General features: G+C 40.6%; 1 protein-coding gene across 1 annotated transcript in view; it reads right to left on the reverse strand.

The window, feature by feature from the left end:
- The window catches only part of STK39 (serine/threonine kinase 39), a 107,382-nt gene extending 84,000 nt beyond the window's left edge, over window positions 1-23,382 (reverse strand). The window contains exon 1 of the mRNA XM_075153124.1: window positions 23,165-23,382. Within this exon, the coding sequence (XP_075009225.1) occupies window positions 23,165-23,285 (121 nt within the window). The 5' untranslated portion in view covers window positions 23,286-23,382. The remainder of the gene's footprint in view (window positions 1-23,164) is intronic.
- Window positions 23,383-26,112: the final 2,730 nt, after the last annotated feature.

Here is a 26,112-nt window from a genome sequence, read left to right on the forward strand (position 1 = left end):
TTTCTCGAAAGGAGAAGAAAAACCTCCAAGTTTCTGTTCCATACTCCACAAAAAATTCCCAAGCCGACAACTTAAAATGATGTGCTCATTTATCAAGTCACATCCACCACCTCAATGCATTTCATATAGTTTGGGAACCATTACACTTTTTTCTTTGGACACATCTGTTGTAATCAAGAACGTGGCAGTTCTTGACTTGCACAGTTAATACAATTAAAATCATTACACAGGGGGAGCGGGGAGTGCGTGCTTTATCAAATGCTATTTCTTTCTGTTCTTTCAGGTCAGCCCCTGTTTGTTTTGTTCCCACTACGCAATGAACAGAAAAATATCAGTTGAATTGTACATGCCAAATCTTCTACAGTTTCACCTGTGTTCCTGCGCATTCATCGTGATTAGGGTAACATCCTACAAAAAGCATGCCGATTCTTGTAAAGAGTGTGGGAGGCACGAGTATCACACCAACAATAAGAAGATGCACGTTGGGGAATGGCCCAGCAGAGAAAGTCAGTCATGCTTATTTGACATGCAAATCACATACGGTCATACAACCACACTGATAACAAAGCTTGGTGGAATTGAACAAATTTTGGGGAAAGCACTAGTATAATTTTCTTTAGTATGCTTTATTTGCAAACAGCAGGAGTAAAAGGTCTTGTTGCTTCTTTTATCGAGCCCCCACTGGCTTTGCCCCAGTCAGTCTTGCCTCACTAAATTAATGAAATGATTGCAAGTAATATTCAGAAAGAGTTTTGCCTGGGTTGCACATCTTGCTGCCACATCAAATACAGCAGTGTGTGCTTCCTCAAAGTAATTACATCATGCTCATTCATGCAGAAACCTAAAATCCCCCAACGAGTACCTTCTACCTGTAATTCTAACTATTTTAATATAAATTATGGATTTCTGGTAAGTCACAAATTGAGCAACATGTTATATCGGCCTGCTCATACACTATGTTTTAATTATGCTCAGTAATTGGCATGTTCTAGATGAATACAAATTGTGAACAAAAAGCCTTTTGTTGTCAAGCTCTACAAACGTGGATTCAGTTACCAGCCGACTTAAGAACAATTGAGAGCTTTTCCCTCTGCACATCTGAAAATGGCACCAACAATACCTCATGACTAAAAGTTATTGTCCATGTTTTAATTGCTATTTGCTTAGCTATTTTCAGTATTGTTTGTTCACATGATGTTTGCACTCAAATCACAAAGCTTTTTAACTCAGTGTATGAGTTTCATTACAAAATTCTGAGCTCGTCTTAAAGAAAGAGTCTCAACAGGACTAACTAGTCATGTTTTTGCAGGATGCGGTCACAGACAAATATTGACATGTCCTGTTCTGTCTGCTTACAGAACAAAGCCTTTAAAAATTCCAATAATGTACGTAATAAAAGAGTTAAGAGAGATTTTAAAAATTAAATAAGACATTCCAAGGAAGGAACCACCAAGTCAGCACAATTCAGCTCAAGTAAGACTCATCTACATTACTTTAATGAAGTTCTTATTCGGTAGACATCGAGACACAAATCCTCTCGTTACTTTGGATACACAACTGTAAGTTGAGGCAGGTGGAAGAAACCAAATTTTTAGCTATTAAGGACACAGGAACAAAGACCAAGATTGTCCTTGATGTATCTTTTTCATCTATGCCAGTAGTATTATCTACTTGTAGGAAACAATCAGATCTTCACTCTCAAAATAAATTCATATACAAAGGCCACATAAAGGACAAACAGAAAAATTGTTCAGCCAATGCCAGGATGAAATCCTGACTGCTTCCTCAAGTTAAAGTAAAAATGACAGTAAGTAACACTTCAAAACATTTTGGAAAAATTAGATTACAAAAAAAAGTCTTGTCACATCCCTGACCGCACCCCACTATATCACTTGCTTAAGTTCTGTGAGACCCCAAACCAAAGACTATGTGCTTACTACTATTTAAAAACTCTTGACTGCAAAATTAATCCTGAGCTATCCTTATGCACAAGTTGAAGATCTATTCCTTTTTTTCCTACTGAAAGAGGATGAGATGCAAGGTTTTAGGACATAAACTAGAGTTTGAAGTTTATTTATATGAAAAGCCTTTCAGTGCATTTCCCTGTGTTTTCTGCTCAGAGATGACTTGCAGCAGGATATTCTTCACCACAAGAATATGATGCACTGACAATGCAAAAAGCTTTCTATGTTTAGAATAAAGCCAGTCTACCTTGGTTTCTTCTTTGTCCTGCCTTTTGAATACTCTACGCAATACAGTATTTTCATAGTAAAGGCAATCTGTGCAGCCTGCATTCTCAGTGGGACCTACATATAAAACCCATTTGAAAAAGCAGTTTCAAGTCCTGAAGGAGGAGCCAGGCAATTAGTGGCTATATGCCTCCTTCCTCCTAAAAGGTGTTCCCCTCTCCTCTTCCGGCTCACAAGGTGAACAACCGGGGATAAAGATGAGGAAAATCGGCAGCTTTCCCATCTGGTCAGAAGACTCCTTTTGTGTCAATAAAGAGATGCCCTTCTCTAGTCTACTATACAAGTAGAAATGCAAAGTGTTCCTGTCATGGTTTAAGCTGGCAGGCAGCCAAACACCATGCAGCCGCTCGCTCACACACACCACCACCACCCCCCCCCGCCATGGGACGGGGAGAGGATCGGAAGGGTAAGAGTGAGAAAAACTCATGGGTTGAGTTAAAGACAGTTTAATAGAACAGAAAAGGGAAAATAATAGTAATAATAACAATAATAATAATGACTATGATAGAATATACAAAAAGAGTGATGCACAATGCAATTGCTCACCACATGCGCTAACCAATAACCAAGTAGCGATTGCTACTTCCTGGATCACGCCTACCATTCATATACTGAGCATGATGTCACACGGTATAGAATACCCCATTGGCTAGCTGGGCTAGCTGTCCTGGCTGTGCTCCCTCCCAGCTTCTTCCAGAGCATGGAAGCTGGATGTCCTTTACTAGTAGGCTACTTAGCAACAACTACAAACATCCAGAGGAGCAACCTTTATAAACAGGACTACCCAGATAAGCATTTCAGTCGAGAGATAACAGACTACACGAGTAATGCACTATCATACAGTGAAACAAAATTGTCAGAGACAACCATTCAGCATAACAAATTAGGGTCACAGAAAATGATTGCATAGAATAGATTACAGTCAACCATTCCTTGTCAGAAGGCATGACTTCTTCAGGTATGCTGAACCCTACGAGTCTTCCAAAACCTAACCCTCACGGCAGAGAACATACTAACTACACCACAACTAAAGCACAGACTGGTTTTAGCATCCAGTCTCTATTTAGAAAACTGATCTAGTATAATGAAAGCTCAGGTTGGATAAACCATGAAGCCTTTACATCCAGCTGATTCCTGCAGAAGAACAAAACAAAGGATTACCAGTGGTCAGACTCAAAAAACCAGCTTTGTAAGAAAGATGGTTTTTTTCCACTACTGGAAATGTCATTCTCCTGCTACAGACAAGTTCTCTTTGCCGATTTCAAAAGTTAGCAGTGAAATAACGCAATTTCAGTCCACATCAAGTTGCCTACTGTGAAATGGGAGTAGTATGTTCTATGATTCCTAAATTCTATCATAGTAGGCATCAAGTCAGAGAGTTTCATGCAGCCATCCTTCTCTCTAGTGTAAGCATGCCCTTAACAGCCAGCCTGTTCCTTCATGCTATGAACCATGCACTCCCTACTATCCTGCCCTCAGTGCAGCAAAGCCATTAGAATTGCTTTTAAATATTTGGGTTCATGCAATAGAAACCTTCTCAAGAGCTATTCCATATGGCCACACTTCATTTCTTCAGAAAGGATAGAACCTAAAAGCAGTTTTCTGCATTCCACTTTGCACATGCTTCACAGAAAGCATATGAAAACCCCACAAACATAAATACTCATCCAGGATTTAAGCTTAACTGAATAAATTCCTTGAAGTTCTTCTAAATCTGACATAAAGGTATTTATCTTTTTTTTTTTTTTAAAACAGGAATTTAACCCTCACAGAACCTGTCTCCAACTGGCAAAGAGAAGAAGGATCTTTGAACAAGCGTGATCAATGACTGACCTTAACATTTTAGTTTTATCCACCCTCCACTAGGCAAATCTCAAAAAGACAGGCAGTGAGGTGAGCTGGCTGGACCATATCACTTGCACACCGCACATCCACACATGCCTCTTCATACAACCATGTGACACTTCGTTTATTCCGTTATGTATAAAGGTCTGACACTTTCCACTAATTCATCACTGCGCAGTAACTCTATTCAAAATAGATCTAGAACTATTCAATATTTTTCTCCTCAAAAACGAAAGTCAGTAACCTCGTTATTCCATAATGATTTACCATGTCTTTTTTTAGTAGCTCAGTGTTACTCTACAGTATTCCAACACAAACCTCTTTTAAAGATTTCTGCATTCATTAGGTCCCTTCAGACACTCTACCCAAAGACACCTTCCTCAATCCCATGGTGGTTCTACCTAATCTCTGAAGAGGAGGATGTAATTTGTTGGTAATGGTAAGTTTTCCTGTTGAGTAGGTATCTGAAGGGTTAGACAGCAGTCGTAATTGGAGAACACTAAATACCTTATCTCAGGATCTATACAAACTCGTACATACTGACCTATACCATCTGCATTTTTACACACCTCTTCTGCTCCTCCCTCAATATAGAAACCTCCTATTAAATGTAGCTGATTAGTGCACACAAATTTTAAGTCAGCCTCTAATCCAAGACTAAATTGTAACCGTCTGTAAAAGAAGCCAGTACTAAATAGAATAAAATCTATTAAAATGGATTAAGCAGCTATGGAAGTATTTTTATTTAATCTTTCAGACAGTCCAGTTCTGAAGAACAGAGTCCCCTAGGTAATTCTTAAATGCAGCTCATACACAATGTAACTGCAGAATTCCTTTTGCATAGAGCAGAATGCACTTGCGCACACAAACAGTGCCTGCACAAATGCAATCCATCTGAGGTTTCCACTCATAAAAACATGAGGTTTTTTATGTAACATGCAAAGCATCTGTGCTTCTATACAAGCTTTGAAAGCTATGTTGTATATGTTGTATATTGCATGCAATATTGTGTAGCATATTTCCACCATTACTACGTATGTGTTATGAACTGATCAGTACTTCAACATATTCCACGGCAGCATTGTGCAGAACTAGTCTCTTCAGTCTCAGAAGCATCAATTCTGTTGGTGGCAAAGCAATACTTTCGGTTAAGAAACAAAGAAACCTTTAATTTCTTTCAGTTTCTAGCTTTTACCCCACAACACTCTAGAGATCTTTCAGTGCTACTCATTTTCTTTCGTATTACTACCATTGATTAAAAGTAAGTTATAAATCAGCTGATTAAAGCTCATTTAGACCACCATACTAAAACCTAAATCCTTCTGAAACTTAACTTCTTCACAGAAAATGAACCATGATTTCTCTCTCCACCTTTACACGACAAATGCTTGTGTTCTTAAGAACTTCAGGATAAGCAGGTAAATACAATTTACTAACAATTCCTGCCCACTTTGTCTTCTTAATTCACGCTGGGATCAAATCTCTCCCCTTATAACTCACTTGGATACTAGTTTGTTTATCCTAGCCATACGGATTATGACATAACTCACTTAAAATACACTAAGTGTTCTATGAAATCTATGCCCATACATAGAACTGCTACTTCTGCATTTTCATCATTCAACAATTAATCTCATTAATTCTTCATGGAGCTATACAAAATGAGTTTGTTCTGCAGTTGGACATTTAAAAACATCACCGTTATAGCTATAGAATCACTGGGTTATTCAATTGTTGTATTTACCTTTTTGTGGGAGAGCAGCTTACACAAAGTCTCTGAGGCATAGCTTATCCCATACTACTTTTCAAAAGCATATTGCATAAATAATCCAGAAAAAGCTCTCCAAAAATGATAAAGGTCTACAAACACTTCTGTGATCCCACTGAAGTCTTAGAGAAGTAGCCTAAATGTCCATATCAAAATTATTATGCATTATAGAAAATCTACAAGAGAATTTCTATGCAAGCATTGAGCCAACCTGTACTAAGGCTAAGATAGAGCAAGCCTGAGCATTAACCAGACATCATATTCTCCATGCAGATAAAAAAAGGCAGAGGGATTCACAATCAGCAATAAAACCCCACATACAAGAAAAGCAGGGGTAGGAAAGAATGACTAAGCTTTTTGAACTATTCTCTTTATTTCCCCCCACCCTCACTAAAATAGTAAAAGGACTGGTTATATCAGATGTTTTGGCTAGATAATTATAGGATGTATTTTGAGGTTTGCTATGCTATGTTACAACCCCTCCCTATCAAATCTGCAGAACAGAATAAAGAAATTCTTCTGCCAAAAGCACATGAGAACAGGAATCTACCTTCCTGAACACAGAGGTTTCCAGCATCAGAGTACAGCAAATAACTATCAATCATAAACTAATTATTCAGGAAATAAGACAAATCAATACTGTACAAGAAAGTGGAGAACCTATACCGATGATCTGGAAAATGTAGAAGTCTTCCTTCCCTCCACCAGTGAGCCCAGACACTCTTTATTGCAGGAACTCGTCTGAAATGTCTGTCTTATCTGAAGAATAATCAGCTATCACCACCAGTCATGGTTAAAAGTATTTTAAAAGAGCTCTACTCTGACTGAAAAAGGCATTAAAGAAATCTATGGCTAGAAAGTGAAACCAGATATATTTAGATTAGACATAGGTTTATTTAATAGTGACCGTGTTCAGCTTTGAAATAAAGTATCAGCCTAAGTGATGGCTTTTTGCTTTCAGACGCTTTCTTGGTAAGGAGGCTTCTGCCTAGGGCCATACAGAGCTCAGCACTTGTCAGCTTGGTACAATGCCATCAACACACTAAGATCAGATTGGAAAGTCCAAGGATGACCTTTAACTATGTTTGGGGCATTCAAGTAAACCTGGCAATAAGCACACCGTTTGGAAAAGGAGGAAAGAAGAACAGAGACTATGCCCATTACCTCCCTTCCACCTCACGACTGCCTCCTCCCTCTGTTCCCATCCCAGCTCTCCCAACAGAGACTGACAAGAAGTGCTGATGTTAAACCCCAGCCTGAGAGGTTTTTTTTTTTTCCTTTGTCAGAGAGGCTTTATTTGGTGCAACTCTATTGAAATCAGTAAAATAAAAGACCACCAAGAATATAGCCGCTGTGTTTGTTAAGCGCATGGGAGAAACAATAACGAATAGGTGGATCAAGATCACACGTTCTGTTGAAGCTCAGCAGAAATAAAGCCATGCCTCACTGCTAGAGAAATACATCCTGTTACCCCATACAGTCATGCCACATACTGCACACAGTCTTGCCTTTGAAGCTACAGTAGTAAGACAGTCAGTATCCCAGCTTCCCTTACCAGTTTTCCAATCCAATATACTATATTTAGTGCAGAACATGGTTTTATCCTCCCTGTGCTATCATGATTAGTATTCAAAGTGACAACACAGCAGGAGACACTGTTAGCAACCTACCTGACAGCCCCGCATTTCAACACTGGAAAACTTTTAGCCCTGTCAATCACAAAAATAAGATAAGGCACATGACAAAAACATGTTCCCATTCTTTTTTTAAGAAGGTACCCACAAAGGAATTCAAGTCTTTTGGGTAAGATAAGGTGCTAAAAAGTTGAGGATCAACTTTTAGAAGTGCATCAGAAACAGACAGTAACCACAGTGCTTCTCCTTTTGCCTGTCTTTGAATAGCAAACTGCACATACTCCAAACACACCTTGGTACTGGACACTGAAAGAAAGGTGATGTGTTGCAAAGGAAAGTGGAGTGATGCCAAACATCCAGGGAGTTTAATGCCCATCTGTGTGTGTCATCACAAAAATTACCTTTTAACTAAGTACTTTGAGCTAAGGGCCTTTAACTAAGGGCTTTGAGCCCTCTTACATGCTAGTTGCGGAGCTCACAGGGAGCCTGGTACCTTTCCAGATCTGGTATGAGAGCATCTTCCCATTCGTTAGCAATCCACACCAAGGAAATGTCAGCACCACAGCAGGTAAGGAAAACCTAAACAAAAGCAGTCCACTTTCAGCAGGTGTTATCTTCTCCCTGACTTGTCATTTAAAATGGATGAATCATCTAAATAAAGAAGTTGAAAGGGAACTATAGCAACCCAAATAAGACTGTCTAGGGAAACACCATATGATAAACACTACCCAGGATTAAATTCCTTTTGCTCTGCTCCACATCTCAAATACCTTCATAAGAAGCATTATTTATAAGTGAAAAAAGTGTATATAAAAAAAATCCACAATCACCACTATTTCATAATTTGCAGTCATCAGAACTGGAATTTGCCTTGTGGAGGCATCAGGATAAGATTGGTGTAACTGGTACCCCCTGCTCCTGACCCTTGGTTAATGTGGTTAACATAACTAACACCATTTTATAAGGCAAGCAGCCATTCTCTGTGACTGAGTGGGTCACATATTCATTCCCTTTCCCTCATTATCAGTCCCTGAAGGTCCTGTGAACTGAGCAGACAAACCAAATAGATTTCTTCTTATCCTCCCTACTGGTCTCAAGGTTCCTGGGCACCAGGCTGATTAAGCCCTTCCTTACCAGCCTTGAAGGTCCCAGGCACCCGACCAACCCAGTGGTGATGATGATCCCATTACAGAACAGGGAAGCATAACAGCACACAGAGCACCGTCCATAAAATCAAGCAGTTACAAGTCCTAAGTGGGGAACCTGGACCAGAACTGCTGCTGGACAGTGAGACCCGTGATCCCGGTGGCCAGGGATGCCTCCACCGTCATCTGCTTCCTCCAAGGAAGGAGTGACTCGTATGCTTTTATATGATTTTTGAGTCTAGATTATGATCATTATACTGATACAGCAAACCATGTACTAAGATTTGACCTGCTCTCTAGAGGGTCCAGGTGATTAGAAATAATAAGTTCTATTATAAATTCTGTATTGCTTAGGTGATTAGAAATCATAAGTTAAGTAGTATTATAAATTCTGTATTACATTACTTATAAATTGTACTATACTGATTCTACTTGTAGAAATCCTGTGCCATTCTAATCATAAGTTCTGTGCTATTCTAACCATAATATCTTGTCAAGAAAATAAAGCTTTTATTGTTTTAGTGCCATTCTGCCAAGGATCCCTAAAAGAACCTGCCTGTCCCCTTAGTGTTGGGAATCAGCTGGTAAGCTTGATTAACAGATACTTGGGAGTCAATAGATGTTATTCTCTGGTGCAGAATTTACTTCTCACACACCGCAAAATTATCCTGCTCACATGTGCTATAAAAGAAGGGTACAGGGGGGAACAACCAACACACAGAGACAACTTAATAAATAGAGCTGAACCTAAAACAAACAAGTAAACAAGCTAAAAACATTCAGTCCTGACCCCAAAACACATTGAATCTTTTGTAAAATATGCTACTTAAAACCTACAATATATCAATTTGAATGGGCATCAAATGTGAAATGCAAAGAAAGTATCTCTGCTCCAGTTTGCAGAACTTGGGTTTTCCTCACAAGCCCCATGGCTTTCAGGTCTGCTTGGGGTATCCTACCATCACTTTATATACCTAGTCCACTTATAATCCCTTCACCATCATTTTCCAAGGTTGTGATTATGAAATAATATAAAGCATTTTAAGAGCTTAATGAACTAAAGAGTATGAAACTCTTAGTAGAACTTGACTTTTCACTGCTAAGTTCAATAACTGGAATGATCTCTCCTCTCAATCACGTTACCCTCCATATGAGCTGCCATTGTTAAAAAGAAAAAAAAGTGAAACAAGGCATTATGCATAAGAGTAAAATAAACTATACTCCATTTCAATATTAATTTTACTCTAATTTACAAAAGGTGCAGAACAGAAATTTGAAATTCAATGCCACCAAGAAATAGCATGGATCAGGTCAGAGAGCAAAGAGGTTGCTTAGCTATACTCGCCTAACGAATGCCTAAAATGCCTCCCACTTTTATATCAGTATATAAAGGTAACTTGTGAATTCACCAAACTTATGGTCTAGAAGATACGTGTGCCATTGAACAATGATTACCGTTACACATAACAGTCCATTACTTAAAAAGATTTAAACAAATACTTTTATTTGGGCATGATGCAAAATAATTAACTAAAATAAATTCATTTGAGCCCAGCACCTAGGGGAAAAAAGGGAAGATCTATTCTGTTAGGTTGTCATTAGGTTAGATTATGTAAAAGAATATGCTGGCAGGAGCATGTATCCTCTTTAAATGTTCTCTGAAAGGACTCTTGAGAAGGCCAAAATAAAGAACTGAGCCACAGGTAATAATGGCACATATGTGAGATGTATTATTATCTGTTAAACTAGCTCACAAGACAGAAGAGGCGGAAGAAAAGCTCTGAAGCACCTGAGCCCTTCTCCAATTAACATTAGTTTTGTAATCAGATCTGCACTGGCTTCCTGCAAAACACAAAAGAATCCAACTTCACTCACACTGCAAATTTGTTAGGGAAGAAGAAACAGAAAACGTAGCAACCAAAGAACTTGCAGCAGGCTTTTTCACCCACGCTGCCGCTGCTCTTGCGGCATGGTCAGCCGCACAGCTGTGCTGCACAGCCATCCAGCTGGCACACTGTAGGCAGGAGTGAGCTCCTGTTGTACAATCTCCTTGGGGCCGTCGTGTGATAAGGAGAAATGTCGATGTACTGTACTTGATGTGAATGAATCTAACAAATCCCTATTCACTCTGCATTTTCCCAACAAGAGGTGTGAAGAAGAACTGAAGTGAAGGATACGACTTGGTTTCAGAATTTATTAAAATGGATTTTGACTGTCATGTTACTATCCATTCATCCTCACAATGTAGGTCAGATTTTCAGGTAACAATGTAAACCTCTCTATTCGGTTTTTTTTTTTGTTTGATTGGTTGGTTGGTCTGTTTGGGTTTTTTTACTTACAGTTGTACCAAAAACTTGCAATCAAATTCACAGAACCAAAAGCCACACAAAAGAACATCTGTGTAAAACAGAGACAGTTTCTTGCTGTTTTAATATGCTGTGGTTAGGTCAAAGGCTTCACCGATGACCTAACGAGTCTCACTTTTTTTTTTTAATTTAAACTTTTTCTTGTCATTCACACAGTGTTACACAGAAAAAAAAAACTTGAAGTATGTGTAAGAGGTCTTGACAGTTTCTGTTTTTACAGGGTTTGACAAAACTAGGTGAATTTTGCTCACATTTTGGGAGAACAATGAATTTTTTCTTACAGGTTAATCCAAAAGCATATTTTTCACATCATTGCTTACAATACACTTTTTTAAACACTTTTTTTTTTTTTTTAAAGTCATGGACTTTAAACTATCTGTTATCAAAAAGAAAAAGCAAAATCTCCAGGGCTTTTGTAGAAGAGCAGGTTTCTACAAGAAATTTGAGAGATCCTCCTCTACTTAATTAGCCCTCCAGAAAGCATACCAGCAGGGGCATTTCATTTTTCCTTCATTGATCTGAAAAACCATAAACACTTCACTCAGACACATGCACCACAAAAAGTAGCTTTTTTTTCTACAGTCATTTGAAAAGCTGCTAAAATAAACTTCCTTATCATTCAGTCAGCTGCACAACAAAAGAACATCAGGTAATAAATCTCAGTTTAAACCAAAGATGCTATCTAGAAGAGAAAGGGAAAGCTGACATCATTCTTCCCTGAAAAATTTTATATCCAGATTTGTTGTTTCAAAGGTCTAGAGTTTTATCCTAGAGTAAACAGTCAACACGAGTTTCACAGGAAAATCTTAACAGTAATACTTCAAGTATTAAAAAGACCAACAATGCAATTTAGAAATAAATGTATCAGGATGTAGTACTTACTCAAGGGCAAAGCCTCCCATCAGACGCAAGAGAAATTAAAAATTTCGAGAGAGTAGAAAAAACGGAGAAATAACCGACAAAGGATAAAGTGATTGAAGTTAGAGGGAAATTCAAAAAAGAGCATCAACTTGCACTTAGTACTATTTGGTTGCCTGTACATTTGCATTTTGGTTTAGAGCAAACAGGGTGGTTTTGAAATGAATATCCTCTCCTTGATCTTCCTCACAGACCTTTAGTTTGCTTTGCAGAGCAGCTCTTGTGTGTGCAAAATAAACTCCTTTTGGAGGAACCGGAACCAGAAGTTCTGCTCCAGCAGAAAGATGCTCTAACCCCTGAAAGATGTAATGATTCAGACCAGTCTTCGGATATTTTCAAAAAACAAGGGCAGCTAGTATGTTCCCTGGAACTAGCATATCTCTTGTTTGAAGTAAAACTCTAAACCCAAATACATTGTAGAGGCCTCAACATTAACTGATTCACTCCCCTTCTCTGCTCCCATTTCACCAGAAACTTACAGACATAGACACAACTAAGATACTAATAAAATTCCAATCTGGAACCAGTTTGTAATCCACAAGTATTCTCCAAATCTGCCTTTCTGTTAGCAGGAACACTTTTGTCAGAGTTGCTTCCCAAATATAAGATGCTCTTTGAAAAGCCCCAACCAGCTATTTTTCTGCTGTTTCACACAAAGATACCACCAAATACTGTTTTAAACCATGCAATCGTAGAATCATTTAGGTTGATCTGGAGATCTAGTCCAATCCCCCTGCTCCAACAGGGTCAGCTAAAGCAGGTTGCCCAGACAGGTTTTGAGTACCTCCACAGATAAGAGACTCCACAACCTCTCCAGGCAACCTGTTGCAGTGTTTGATCACCCTCACAGTAGAAGTTTTCTTGTGTTAAGATTGAGATTCATTCTTTTTAATTTGTGTCCATTGCCTCTTATCCCGTCAGTGGGCACTACTGAAGAGTCTGGCTCCCTCTTCTTCATTTCCTCCCATCATGTATTTATACGTATTGGTAAGATCCCCCTGAGCCTTCTTTTCTCCAGACTGCATAGTCCCACTCTCAGCTTCAAACGAAAGATGCTCCAGTCCCTTAATCATCTCTGTGGCCAGGGACATGCTGAAGTTCTGCAGGCTCACACCTGAAGTACAAAGCTGAGGAAAATCTCTGTTAAGAGAGACTCCCTGAACAGGTTTAGTTTGTCCAAGCTGAGACACGACCAGCAGGGCTAAGGTTTCTACTGTTTCCCATCTCCTTCTTACCTGCCTGTCCAAACCTCATTCAGCTGGAAGTTTTCAAAATACCACAAAGAAAAGCCCTAGAGTAACATACTCTGAATAACATACCTGGAAGAAACAGCTATTTTGAGCTACAGCTGTCTACACAACAAAGATCTATAAGGAAAAAAATGCAAAATAAATTACCTTTTTCTATTAAGGAAGAAAAAAGTTAACCTAGCAGTTAATTTGAATCATACTCTACAACAGCAATGGCATCTTATCATACCAAATATAGGTGCATGGCACCGCCTCAGAAATAAAGCTTTTCCTTCAAAATTCACAGACGTAAGGAAACTTCTTTCTCTGGCACTCTTCTAATACAGAATCAGTTCTTCCTAATAAAATACAAAATAAAAACAAAACACCTTTCCTATCATATATTCTACTACAATCTTTAATCTAATTTCTAGTTAAAATATTTTCAGAAAGGAAACATGGATTGTGATCATTTCATTCTCCCTGTTGTTTCATCATCAATACAGAAACCATTATTCAATATGCATACAAATCCCGATATCTGGAAGGCAAAACTCACACTGGAAATAGCTGTGCATAACTACGCGAGAACTTGGTATCTGGTATTTACTGTAGGACCAAAAGTTACCTTACCAGGGTATCATCTGAATTCCACAGAACTCTGCTTAACTCCAATTCACCTTATACAAGCAGGATAAATTGAAGATTTGCTATGCTGAACCAGATTTCCCGCCTAGAAAAAAAAGCTGTTAAAAGAGAATTACTGCTCATTTCTGAAGTAGCACTATAAACAATGCTGGTGTTGATTTAGTTGGTATATTTTATTGTTTTTCATTTAGTTTGAAAGTAAACACTTGGAACAATTCTAATACCGTGAATGCAATATTTTCCAAGTGTTCCGGATGTCACCACATAGTGCATCATTCTCTTCCGAGAATGAAGAACAGCAATCTAGCAAAACAAAGGCAGTATTGCTACTGCACTGTCATGAAGATCTCTAATTAATACCGCAATGTTGAGCTACGAAGCATCTTCAGCTAATTCACCCCAACAGAACGTGCCTACTAGAATTTGAGTCCATCGTGGCCACACACTACAAGCAAAACACTTACTTATTTCTCATCCTGCTTCTCATGAGACAATGGAAGAGCTGGAGCAATATAAATGCTATCATAATTAAATTTTCATCAGGTGATTCTAATCTAATTCTAATGAAGTTCCTATTATTAGTCTTAAGTGGCTCAGAGGCTGGAAGCACAAGACACTAACAGGAATAAATTATAAGTTTAAATTCAGACCCTGTAATAAAATGTCTTCAACCCAAAGAAGTGAGAAAGGAAAAGCAACTTTATAACTGAATTGTGATCCTTCTGAACGTGCATATGTTTCTTCTCAGAAGTCTAAAGCAATAGCTCAAGCTTATGATCTTGTCCATATTACTCTTAAAGGACAGAAACCATGACCAACAAGTAAATACACAACATTTTTCTGGTCTGTAAAATTAACTATTTTTGTACCACTACCCTCAAGCAGGTATACCTGGCACAGTTTGCTTACAGCTCTAAAAAGTAATTTGTTCCTATTAAGAAAACCCTCAGACATCCAACATTGATTTTGAGAGAGATTTCGAGATCTTATGTTTTAAGTTCACACTACTTCTGAAAACATGACTAGGAAGACAGAAAACCTTCCAATTTTTAGTCTGCTTCTAGTCCTCATTTCTCTTTAAGTGTGTTAGCATAGCTCAGCTTAAAAGCTATGTAACATAATCATTACATCAGCCTTACAGGACATCCTCAAGTTTCACCTATATGTTACTTTTGATTGGAATACCTCAGAGGCAGTTAGACATCCACAGGAATAATTAGGCTAATAAAACAATTCAGAAATTGTTAATCGTAAAGACAAAGAATTAACAGAGACAGCTAATTTACCATACTGGGATTTCACCAAACTGTTGAGTAAAGTCACATACCTAGTCAAATACCTAGGGGTAAAGGACTGGAAATGTTAACTCCACCAATGCCACAAACTTAATACTTCAGCTAACGAACGAACAACACTCTTCAAACTTTTCACTGAGCTTCTCTCGGGAGCAAGCTGCAGGACTGTCACAAACAGCAACCCTGGAAAATTGCACCTGAGAATTGTTCAGAGGGATTCTTTAAAAACCCACCACCTTCATCAGCACTGTCAGCATCTCACCACTGCCATGGAAACTTTCTACCAGCCACCAGTAAACTGAAGTCTACCTAAATGCCAGGAAGCATGCACACTTCTCCATGAAGATTAAGCTTCTTCCCCTTTACTGCCATGCCCCAACTATCTATTCTCTCCTGAAAGGCAACCAACTCTCATAAAGTAACTCTGACTTGACAGCAGTTTCAGGAAAAATTAGGTTCCTCCTGCACTGTCAGGCACCACGTGATTGCTTCTTTCTCCCTGTACACTCTCCCTGGTTTTTCTCATTTCATTACTACGTTTTCCGTCCCAGGGCAGGGTGGGGGGAGGTTTCACATCTCTTCCGTCTAGCACTCCTAGTCCCCCAGGCACGCGTTAAATACCACAGCATGGTCTCCAGCCAGAAGCACTGTGCAGGAGGAAGCAGGTGGCAGAGAGAAGGAAGAGCTGCATCGCCACCACACAACCCTAGGGTAGGCAAGGGAGGACAACAGCAGCCAAATCCCACGGAAGAAGGCAACAGACAAGCATTCAACATGTACTGGTTGCTTCAATTACAGAGTTGATTGCATAACGACACAGAACCTCGTATGGTGCATATAGAGACTGATATAAGAAGGAAAAAGAAAAGTTTTAAAGCAAATTCTTCTCTCAATGATTTCATACCAGCATTGCTTCCTTCTGCCACTGCCGGATGATAACATTCTTACACCCAAGCTTCAACCGTGCAACCCTTATGCACACCCAAAGACCTTCAAACTTAGCAAGAAACAGTGAAATCTAGCACAGCCGTCAGGATTTCATCCTACCAGTAAGGCTGTGCTGCAAAAGGCAGAAATAAGTAAAAATCCACTCATTCAAAAAAGCTAATTATTTATTTACACAGGGTAAGCAGTGTCAAATTCTGTCAAGTGTGATTTCCTTTAGGGGGAAAAAAAAAATATAAAAATCTCGCTTTTAATTTTGGGCACCAGTAAATTTCCTACTGACATATTTATCTTGAAGTTCTGCAAGCAGATTGCTCCTCTGCTGCTGCTGCTCAGCAGTACCCCAGTGACTTCAGCAAACCCAAGAAGTTAACGGGATAAATAACTTAACTTGATTTTTGAAGTCCATTCTTTAAATGCCAAGAATTGCTATTATTACTGGAAATAAAACCAGCTTTATCTACTGCTGCCTTATAGTTCTGAATTATTTTGGAATGGGGGAAGAGGGAAGAGAGAGAGAACCAAAAGGGTCACAAAAATGAAATACGGCGTACACACGTAGCCACTACATCAGCCACCCACATCTCCTTTGCATGGAGAGCTCAATGTTTTTGGCCCTCTAGCCAGTGAGAACAGATGTGGTTTTGTTTCCATTTAACAAAGAGAAGCTCCATTTGACAAGCAGATTCCGGAAAAAAAACAACTGGTCTCTGACCTAAGGGAAAGTGATTCTTCACTGAAAGAAATAAAAGAGTTCTAATGTTGTTTCAGAGCAACATATGACCCAACCTAAAATTGCTCTCCCAGGTCTGAACTTGGCCGCTGCTATCAAAGTACCTTTACAATGCTGGTCACAAGCAGTGGTCCCACTTCGAAGACGCAAAGCCTTGCTGTTATAAGGCTTAGCAAGAATCAAAATCACGCAAACCCTTCAAATTTCCACACGCTCACCAGCAGAACTGCTCCTCTTCAAGCACTCAAGCAACTCCTGCGGAGCCAGGACTTTCCAGGTCTCAGGCGTTTTGGACCTTATCTGTAGGAAGAACTTGGATGGGGGGAGAGAGAAAGCATAGGGACAGGAGGGCTAAGCATAAAGGAGGTAGGCAGATTCCAAGAGCAGGAAAGCATAGCATACTTCCTGTAAATTATCATTACACAGCACCAGCCAACTGCCTGATGCATTGACTACATGCTCCTTTACCTTTCCAGTTAACAAATTAACTTTAAAACAAGCTTTATTTGCTGGTTATTTGCAATCGTGGCAAACCCAAAGCAAGTTACACATGATTTTCTTTATTTTCACACCATTCCGATTCTTGTAAAATATAATTAATCTTCTTCCTGACAAGTCTGAATTCCAATTGCATGAGTTAAATTTTTTTTTTAAAAGTCTCTAAATTATATAACAAAGTTTGATCATTGAATCACTTACAAAGCCTAACCTCTTTGAAGCAACGAAAACGAAAGCCTTGTCTCGAATCTGGGTATTTCCAATGCAGAAAGTTCATTTTCACTGAAAAAAGCCAAGACAGAGCTCCCTTCCCCAACACTATTACTATCATGTGGAGACAAGGCAAATAATTAACAACTATGAGCTCTGCACAGCCTCATTAGCAGCACAGTACTGTGAGTGTTCTACAAGGTATTTTTAAATTGCACCATGACCATCTTTACTCTGACAACTGAATTAAAAGCCACTCCTTATAAAAATCCTAAACGGGGATTTAACATTTCTACAGTTTCTTCAAATGGTTATTAGCTGACAGAAAATCTTGACTAATTATTTCCCAAAACATAAAATTTTAATTTACAAAATAATAAACTCTTCCTGTCAAGCTACACATGTATTAAGTTATGATTAATGTTATGAAGGATATATTTAATATGTGCATGTACAATATGCTTAGGCTGCTGTGGTAATTTTTAAGATTGGTAAGGAATAGAATTTGTTTTGGAGCAGAATTAAGGCAGGCACATCTTTCTTCTTACACAAAGTTTTATAATAAACATCTTAGGTGGTGTTAAGTATTACTTATCAAATTATGCAGCTTCTTATGCAAGAATTACAGGAGTTTTAGAAATAAATCTCTGCAAGAACAAATATCAAAGTTTATCATAGCTTTAGTTGCTACAGTGTGGTATTTCACTGAGCACAGTCCACACTGATTTGCAGCATATACATAAAAACTGCTGCAAAAGAAAGCCCTTCTACTGTTTTTTTCCACTTAAAAAAAAAATCCTGATAAGCACAGGGTTAAGAAATTTTGGAAAGTGTGAATGAGACACAAGCGTCTGATTAACAGAACAACACAGAACTGTAATTTTACCTCCAACTATAAAGAGGCTTTTCAAAGCAGCATACATCATGCTTACAGACTTGAACATCAGTTCCTGAGCATCATAATCAGAGACCTCTCTACAGAGTCAAAGATGTCTGATAACCACAAATATAGGAGAGTCTATTCTCTGTCAGACAAAAAGCCATTAGCAATACACATGTAGCAGGGGAGGGGGGAAAAAAAAAAGTAAATAACATTCCATGGAAACACCAACAAAGACCCCAGAGCCGTTAATGCGAGAGTGGCTCACAGGCTGCTTACAATAAAAACTACAAAATCAGCAGAACAGTCTCGAATGGTAACCTGTTCTACTCAAAATCCCAACAGTTTTGACTTAGCAACACTGCACCTTATGAGGCAACAAACCACAAGACATTTTTGAGCTCCAAGTTAGAAAGACAAAACCAGATGAAAGCCTCAGTTCAACTAAGGTAACTTTGTTAATGAGTTGCAGCCAATATAGATAATCCATCACGTAGCATTAACCCTTTATTTTCCAATTAATTCTGGCTGTTTTCTAGACAAATTAATTTTCCAAGTCAGTTGCAGCAGAGAGATGAAAATATAATTTTATAATGAAAGCTAGCACCCAGCCTAATCACAAGATAATCCACTGCTTCTCCATAACAGAATCTTCCTTCCACAACTATCAACACAGGCTGACAAACATTAAGTTACATCTAGCAGAAGAGCATCAACTTCAGTGTAGTTTTCCAAAAACAAGGCAAAGCCACTTGTTCATATCAATTTAAGAAACCTTTTTAAAAACAAAACAACAAAAAACCCCAAAAAACCCAAACCAACACACACAAAAACAAACCCAACAAAAAAACAATGTAGATTTAATGCTGCTTTGTCTCATCCATGTGATGTAGGGCTCATTACAATTTGAAAGGTACAAATACAATTTTTAACACTATTCAATTTTCAGGTTTTTATGTTGATTACCATTTAAACATTTGTTCTGCGAAGATTTCTATTGCTTCTGAGGAGGATAAAACCTCACATACGTAGGTGACATAAATTCAGGGAAATATATTTCACTTACTTTATTCAGAATACTTGGTCATAAACCCAAACTGAATAAGAACATCTCTCACAGTACTGCTTTTATTAGCTTTTTTTTTAATCTAAGTCATATCCAGCTTACAAAAAAAACCCAGCACATACGTTAAAATCCACTACACATTTTAACTTAATGCATTAAAATCATAGAAAGAGATCTCCCAGGTCTTCACTAAATTAAATCTGGCTCCCTTAATAGCAATTATAGTTCTTATCTCTGTAACTCCTATGGGAAGGCTGCTTTGGATCCTCCTGTCCTAAGTTAGGAATCCCCTTCTAGCTTCCAAACAGGTACGTACATGGACAGCCTGTATCAATCTGAATTAAAGAACTTCCTCTTCTCTTAACTCTCTAACCTACACATTTACAGATAGCAATCACAATGGCTTCTTCCAGCTCCAAAAAAGATTTGTATATAGGCATTAATAGGAAGAGCCTTTTCCTTGCATCAGATCTATCAACCACACAGCCATGCAGCAAGTCAAACAGGGAACCTGATCCGACAGAAAACTAAGCCAGCAGAAGAACTAGTTCTCTGTCAGATCAATGCGATCTTTTCAACAGCTGCCTGTTAGAGCAGATTAAGTGTATCATGAAACCGCACACAAAGAGTTTACAAAGAACTGGCTAGCCACCTTAAAAATAAAGCAAACATGGAATAACATCTCATAAGAAGCACTCCTTAAAGCCAGCATTTTCTCTCTAACAGGCACTTGAATCTCCCAACCATCATGAAGGAAGCAACGGACAGAGAAGGAAAAAAAGCTGTATCATTTGAAATCCGTATCATGTGGCCTTGGTTTTCAAAATAGCATTTGGATAGACACAGATGAGCAATAAGAAAAGTTCACGTTCTCACACAGAAAAAGAGCAGAACTTCTCCAACCTGCTAAACCCACAGGATGAAGACAGCCCACATGACTAACAATGATTTTCATTTTATCATCACCACCAAAACTTTTAAATGCCCCCTAAAACAGGCCATTGAAGTCATTCTGCATCTGCGTTTTAGTCACCGTACGATATAAAGCCTATTCTGTTGGGAAGTGGTGTGATAAGCCATCCTGGTGTACCTCACCCTGTGTACCCTTCCTCCTGCAAAGCCCACAAAGATGCTTCAATATGTTGTTATTTTTCTCATCTAACTGGCAAAGGGCTGTTGTAACTGAACCCGCCCCTGAAGACGCTACCCAGCTCCTCAGGGAGAGGTATGTAGTGCTTTCCAGAGGTGAAGGGCTCTGTTTCAGCAAGTGGTAACCACTCATGTTCACAATGCAATTAACCCTGCCATGGCCAATGCAAAGGGATATAAATCGCTGCTGAACCAAGTTCAGACTGTATCATTCTCCCCTCCCTCAAGTATGAAAAAGATGCTTTAAGAGTCCCTCACTGGGTTCATTAAAAGCAACAACATTCATCCAACATCTGCAAAATTATGTCCACATTTGGTCAAAGGTAAAGCATTTATAAGCGGGGTTTTTTGGAAGAAGCGGGGTGGGCTGTGTTTATTTGGTTTTTACTATTTTTTATAGTATTGAGACCAAATTTAATCTCACAGTGGGTCTCCTATAAGTTAAGACAATAAATACAAGGTGTTAAAAAAAAAAAAGATGTATTTGACTAAGCACAAGATTTTTAAGTCAAGCAGTACAAAATAAATCTCAACGAGTTTGAGAGAAAGTTAGGTAAGCAACCTAAGCTTAGTGAAAGTTCAACTGAAATCAGATAAGTTCAGTGTGTCCAAGAATCTGATTCAATATAACTTGACCTTAATTTCCTCACTAGGCATTTACTTCAGTTAAAGAAATAATATCAACATTTAATAGCACCAGTAGGTAACTAGCAATAAAGTTTCTCTACAGACAGGTATTTGATACTCTGATTTAGCATCCACCTGTACAATGGATATATGCTTATATATAAATATTTAGAAATACATTTTATATATCAAAAGATACAAGCTTTTAAGTGGAAAGGAGAAAGCGAAAAGGAATTTCTAAATGAAACTCACCCAGGCATTCCACAGGTACTGCAACAGAAAATAACTACTATTTAAATAACTCCTATGACTCATGTCACACCCTAGACAAGGATTAATCCAACACCTTTGAGGCCTTTTTTACCTTAAAAGAGGGATTTGCTCGTCAGCAAATATACAGCTTATGCTAGTAGAATCGCTTCCACTTGGCTAATTTAGATTCATTCCCCAGACCGAGTTGAGACAAAGTCCTCTGGCCAGTAAACCCACGCACATGTCCATGGGGGTGCCTCCACTGGCAGCACTCGCTTGACGCTGAGCCCCCGTCTGGTCCAGGCCAGCCACCCCCAGGGACCTGAACACCTGAACCCTCATCCCTCCTTAGTCCCTTTTCACAGCCTAGGAAGCGCAAACAGAAACACAGAGGCACCACCTGGGTCAACAGAAAGCCATCCCATTTTAAGGAAGAAGTACTTTTCTCAACGATTTTGTTTCTGCCTGTGGAAAATAAAAAGCTTAATGACAAAGCTGAGTACACACAACTTGCAACCCAGTTCTGGTTGTCATCACCCTGACAACAATTAGCAATTGGTGTAATACTGAAGATAACCAATAGCATCAGCAGGCAAGACTCCTGGATCTTTTTCATTTAAGTGGCCTCGTTCACAAGGAATAGCAATCACAGTCTTAGAGTTGGCCTTTGCCATCTGCAGTATTTGCTGGAGGTTTAAAGTGTTACATACAAATAAAAGCAAGTTCTCCTAAAGTAGTTCACTAGTAACAAGCAACATCTAGGTCAGAAGACAAAAAACTTCTCATCACATACTGTTAACGACAGTCACCTTTTCACACAGTAAAATTCAAAATAATCCAATCCAAATACAGGGGATGAAGACCGAACACATCTGATCTGCATTAGCTGGACACGTGAACGAAGTGCTGAAGCACACTACCAGAAAGCCCCCTACCTACCTATAGGGGTGTGGGGAAGGGGGCCGCAGGCGGGTTAAACCTCACACAGCAAACCAGATAAAAGTAGGTTGGCTGGGGTGAAAGGAAGCTGTAATCCCCCCCTGGCCTTACGTGCCACCGACAGGCACGGGGAGCTGGGCCGAGGGGCAAGACTAAACAGTGAGGGAGGAGAGGAAAGGGTTTAAAAATATATATATATAAATATATATATATATAAAAAAAAAGTTAAAAAGGAAGTCACCACGATAGTAGCAGATCTAGGGGTGAGATTTACCTCCCCCATGAAACCACCGGAAAAATGCAGAGTAATCTGAGCGGATGCATGCACATGTGTGCATCCACAGACGGACACATACACGTACACACATACACAAAGCACAGACAGCGCACACGCAGAGTTGCCAGCGTCCCAGTGCAAACCAGATCAGGGCTCAGGCGGCGGCAGCCACCGGTGCAGCAGACGACGATGCACCGCGGGGCAGCGGCACCCTCCGCCGGGCCGGGCCGGGCCGCACCGGGCGGGGCGCGGCGGGTTCTAGAAGCAGCCGCCGCCCCCCGGGGCCGCGCCGCCCGCCCGCTGCCGGGCGGATAAAGTTTGCAGCAGCCGGCGGCGGCGCCACTGCAGTGCCGGGCGCATCCGCCGCAGTGAGCGAGCCCCAGCCTGCGGGAGGATGAACGCCGGTAGGCCCGGAGCCGGCCGGCTGGCCGCCGCGGCATCCCCTGCCTCCGCCCCGCGGCACCCCCCGCCGCCCTCCCCGCTCCACTGACCGATAACCTCCTGCAGCTCGTAGGCGTCCCTGCAGATGGGCCAGCCGACGGCCGGGGCGGCGGGCGCGGGCGCCGGTTGGGGCTGCTGGACGTGGACCGGCGACTCGCCCTGCTCCGCCATGATGCTGCCGGAGCGCCCAGGCACCCGACGACCTTCTTCAAACTTCCCTTCCAGCAACACCTTTCGGCCGCGCTCCCTCCCCGCGCAGCCGGCCGCCCGGCGGAGGGAGGAGGCAGGGCACCGAGGGGGAGGAGGCAGAGGCGGGCGCCGCCGCCGGCCCCGGCCGCTCGCCCCGCGCCGCTGAGGGGAGAGGGAGAGCGGCTGTGGGGGCCGGCGGCCCGCGGCGGCGCCGGCAGAGCGCGGTGGTCGCCCTCCTCACGCGCCTCCGCCTGAGGGAGACGCGGCGGCTCTCCGGCGGCGGCGCCCCGCGGGAGGCGGCGGGGCGGCCCCGCTAGCCCTGGGGGCTCGCAGCCTCCCCCAGCGCTTCCTAACCTGACTGCCGGCTGCCTGCATCTCCGGCCATCTTCCTTCCCTGCTCATCCCGCGGCTCCGTGTGGGGCTCTCCGCGGCTGGAAGCACTGTGAGGTCCTGTGAAGGGCGGAGGGCTTGCACGCGTGCAGGCCACGGCCCTGCCGGCAGACCCCCAGGTGCCCCTCCGGACCCCGCCGGGGCTGAGCAGGGGAGCCAGGGAAGGGCTGGAAGGAAGCCACAGGGCATGGCGGGGATGCTGCAGAGCACCTGTTAGGCCGGTAACATAAGTACACAGGCATCTGTGGAGCCCAGCTCTCAAGCGCACAAGTGTTACTGCCGAGAGCACTGCTGCTGCAAGATTACTTGTATTTAAATTTGAGGACGTGAAAAAAACATCTCTTTTCATCAGGGATGCCTGCTCCAGTCCTGCAAAGTGTTTAAGTTACCTCTTGACATGACTGGCCCTTCCCAGGGAGGGTAGCAGAGCCGCACCACGTCACCTCAGTGCGGACACTGCCTCAGCTCATGCCGCCAAGAAGGACTGTGCACGGTTGAGAAATGTTCCCCATGGCTAACCAGAACCAAGTGATTTAAACAAACATTCAAGGCAAGAATCATAATTAAACTTCTCTACCACTTCCCCTTAGACAAGATGAGATAAAAAAAAAATCTGTGGTTAGATGAAAGTCTGCTGTTAATATTAGTACAGAATTAATTTTTTTTCCTTTCCACCCTCTTAGTAGTGTCACTGTTTGTATAATAGCAGGATTTTACTTACTATGAAATAATTTAGAAAATAGCTATTTGTGCAGTCTATAGTCCCACTCCTACTTTGAATTTTAAGGTTTATGGAGATCTAGGAGAGTAGTAAGAAAAGATTTCCACAGATTTTAAAATCTCACTTCCTACTACAGCAGAAATTTAAGGTAATTAGAACTAATAATGAAAATATGTGAGCAGGAAAGCTTTCAAAGTCAGCACTGATTAAAAGCAGAACTGAATCTCATAAATGGTTAGGAAGTATGACAAAGTGTGATTTAAAGTCATAAAAAGATACACATAACGCAACCTATTAGATACTTTATTCAGTCCTAGTTCAGTTCAGGATAACCCTCTTTTACTAACTAAACTTTTTTGTGTAGCTTATTCAGTGAAGACTTTCAGTTAATAGAAGGTTATTCTAAACAGAAAAGCAGGTTACTTCTGTTTTGCTGTGTTGCTGAGAAAGCTGAATGAAGCATAAACTCACCACTGCTTACCATTTCATCAGAAGGTATATCAGCAACTGGCAAATATGGAATCATTTGTGCACTGAACTTCCATTTTCTCACATGCAACAGTTAAGCTCAGTATAGAGGCTCCTAGTAGCAGAAAAAAGTATTGCACGTTTTTGTGCTAAACCAATGATTCCTCTCAATCTAGTTTTTAAAAGCTAGGTGATTAAAATATTTTCATATACACATATTAGAAATTATCTGCCACAAAACTAAAGGTCAGCAAGACTTGGAAGAGGAAGTATTAAATTGTCATTCAATATTAAGCTTAACGCCAAGACTAGACAAACTTGTTATTAGTAGAAAAGACCTTTCTGCCAGCAATAGCATGAACAAAAAAAATGAGTAAGACAGCAACAGCACAGGCCAAATCAATCAGCACAGAAAAATGGGTTACTCACTATTGATGGAAAACAGCCAACTTCTCCATCTGTACTCCGTTGTTGTGGGTGGTGGCAGGGGGGTAGGTGGTGGGTTCAGTTCCTGAGCTATGAATTTCCGTGGTGCTCCTGCTGTATCATTATATAAACTGCTGGTTTACATCTGATACCATTATAGTAATATTGTCCCAATTTGTCCCACTAATCCTACAACTTTGGGAATTTCTAGAGTGCACCTGCACTATGCAATTTGTTGAAATGAGCAGCTTTTACAGGAAGAACTTTCCAGGATAGCAATTTTATAAACAGTGGGACCTGTGGAAAGTGTTCTGTGCATTCAGGGTTCAACTCAAGAAAAATATCGGAGCCTCAGAGTCGGGTAGGATAATAGAAAAGAAAGCAACAGCAAGACCTTGAAGCAGATGGTCCGTGCCAGTAAGGCCAAGCTGTCTTTGAAAAGCAGGTCCCCTGCTGGAGACGTAGGAGAAGAGCCCTGCACTACCGAAGGCTCTGCTGTTCAAAGTGTTACAGGCAATATAGTTCTTCCACAAGACTTTTCAGACACTGAGAAGAATAGCAATCTGCAGATTTTGGAGATTCCACAGAAAGAGCTAGAACTCACTTAAAATCACTGTTCTCCGAATTGAAGACAGTTTAGAACGGTCCTGTCTGAACATGATTTGGCCTTGCCTAGTGCTTGAAGACATAGGACTCCAAGAGATTGTCTGGGTCACTGAGTCCAGTCACCAAATGATTGATTCCAAAGTGAAAAAAAGGCTTTACATAGCCAGGCTACAATAAAAACTGGCAATATTTAAAACC

This window comes from Calonectris borealis, chromosome 6, assembly GCF_964195595.1.
Source record: "Calonectris borealis chromosome 6, bCalBor7.hap1.2, whole genome shotgun sequence".
In the NCBI taxonomy this organism is placed as follows: Eukaryota; Metazoa; Chordata; class Aves; order Procellariiformes; family Procellariidae; genus Calonectris; species Calonectris borealis.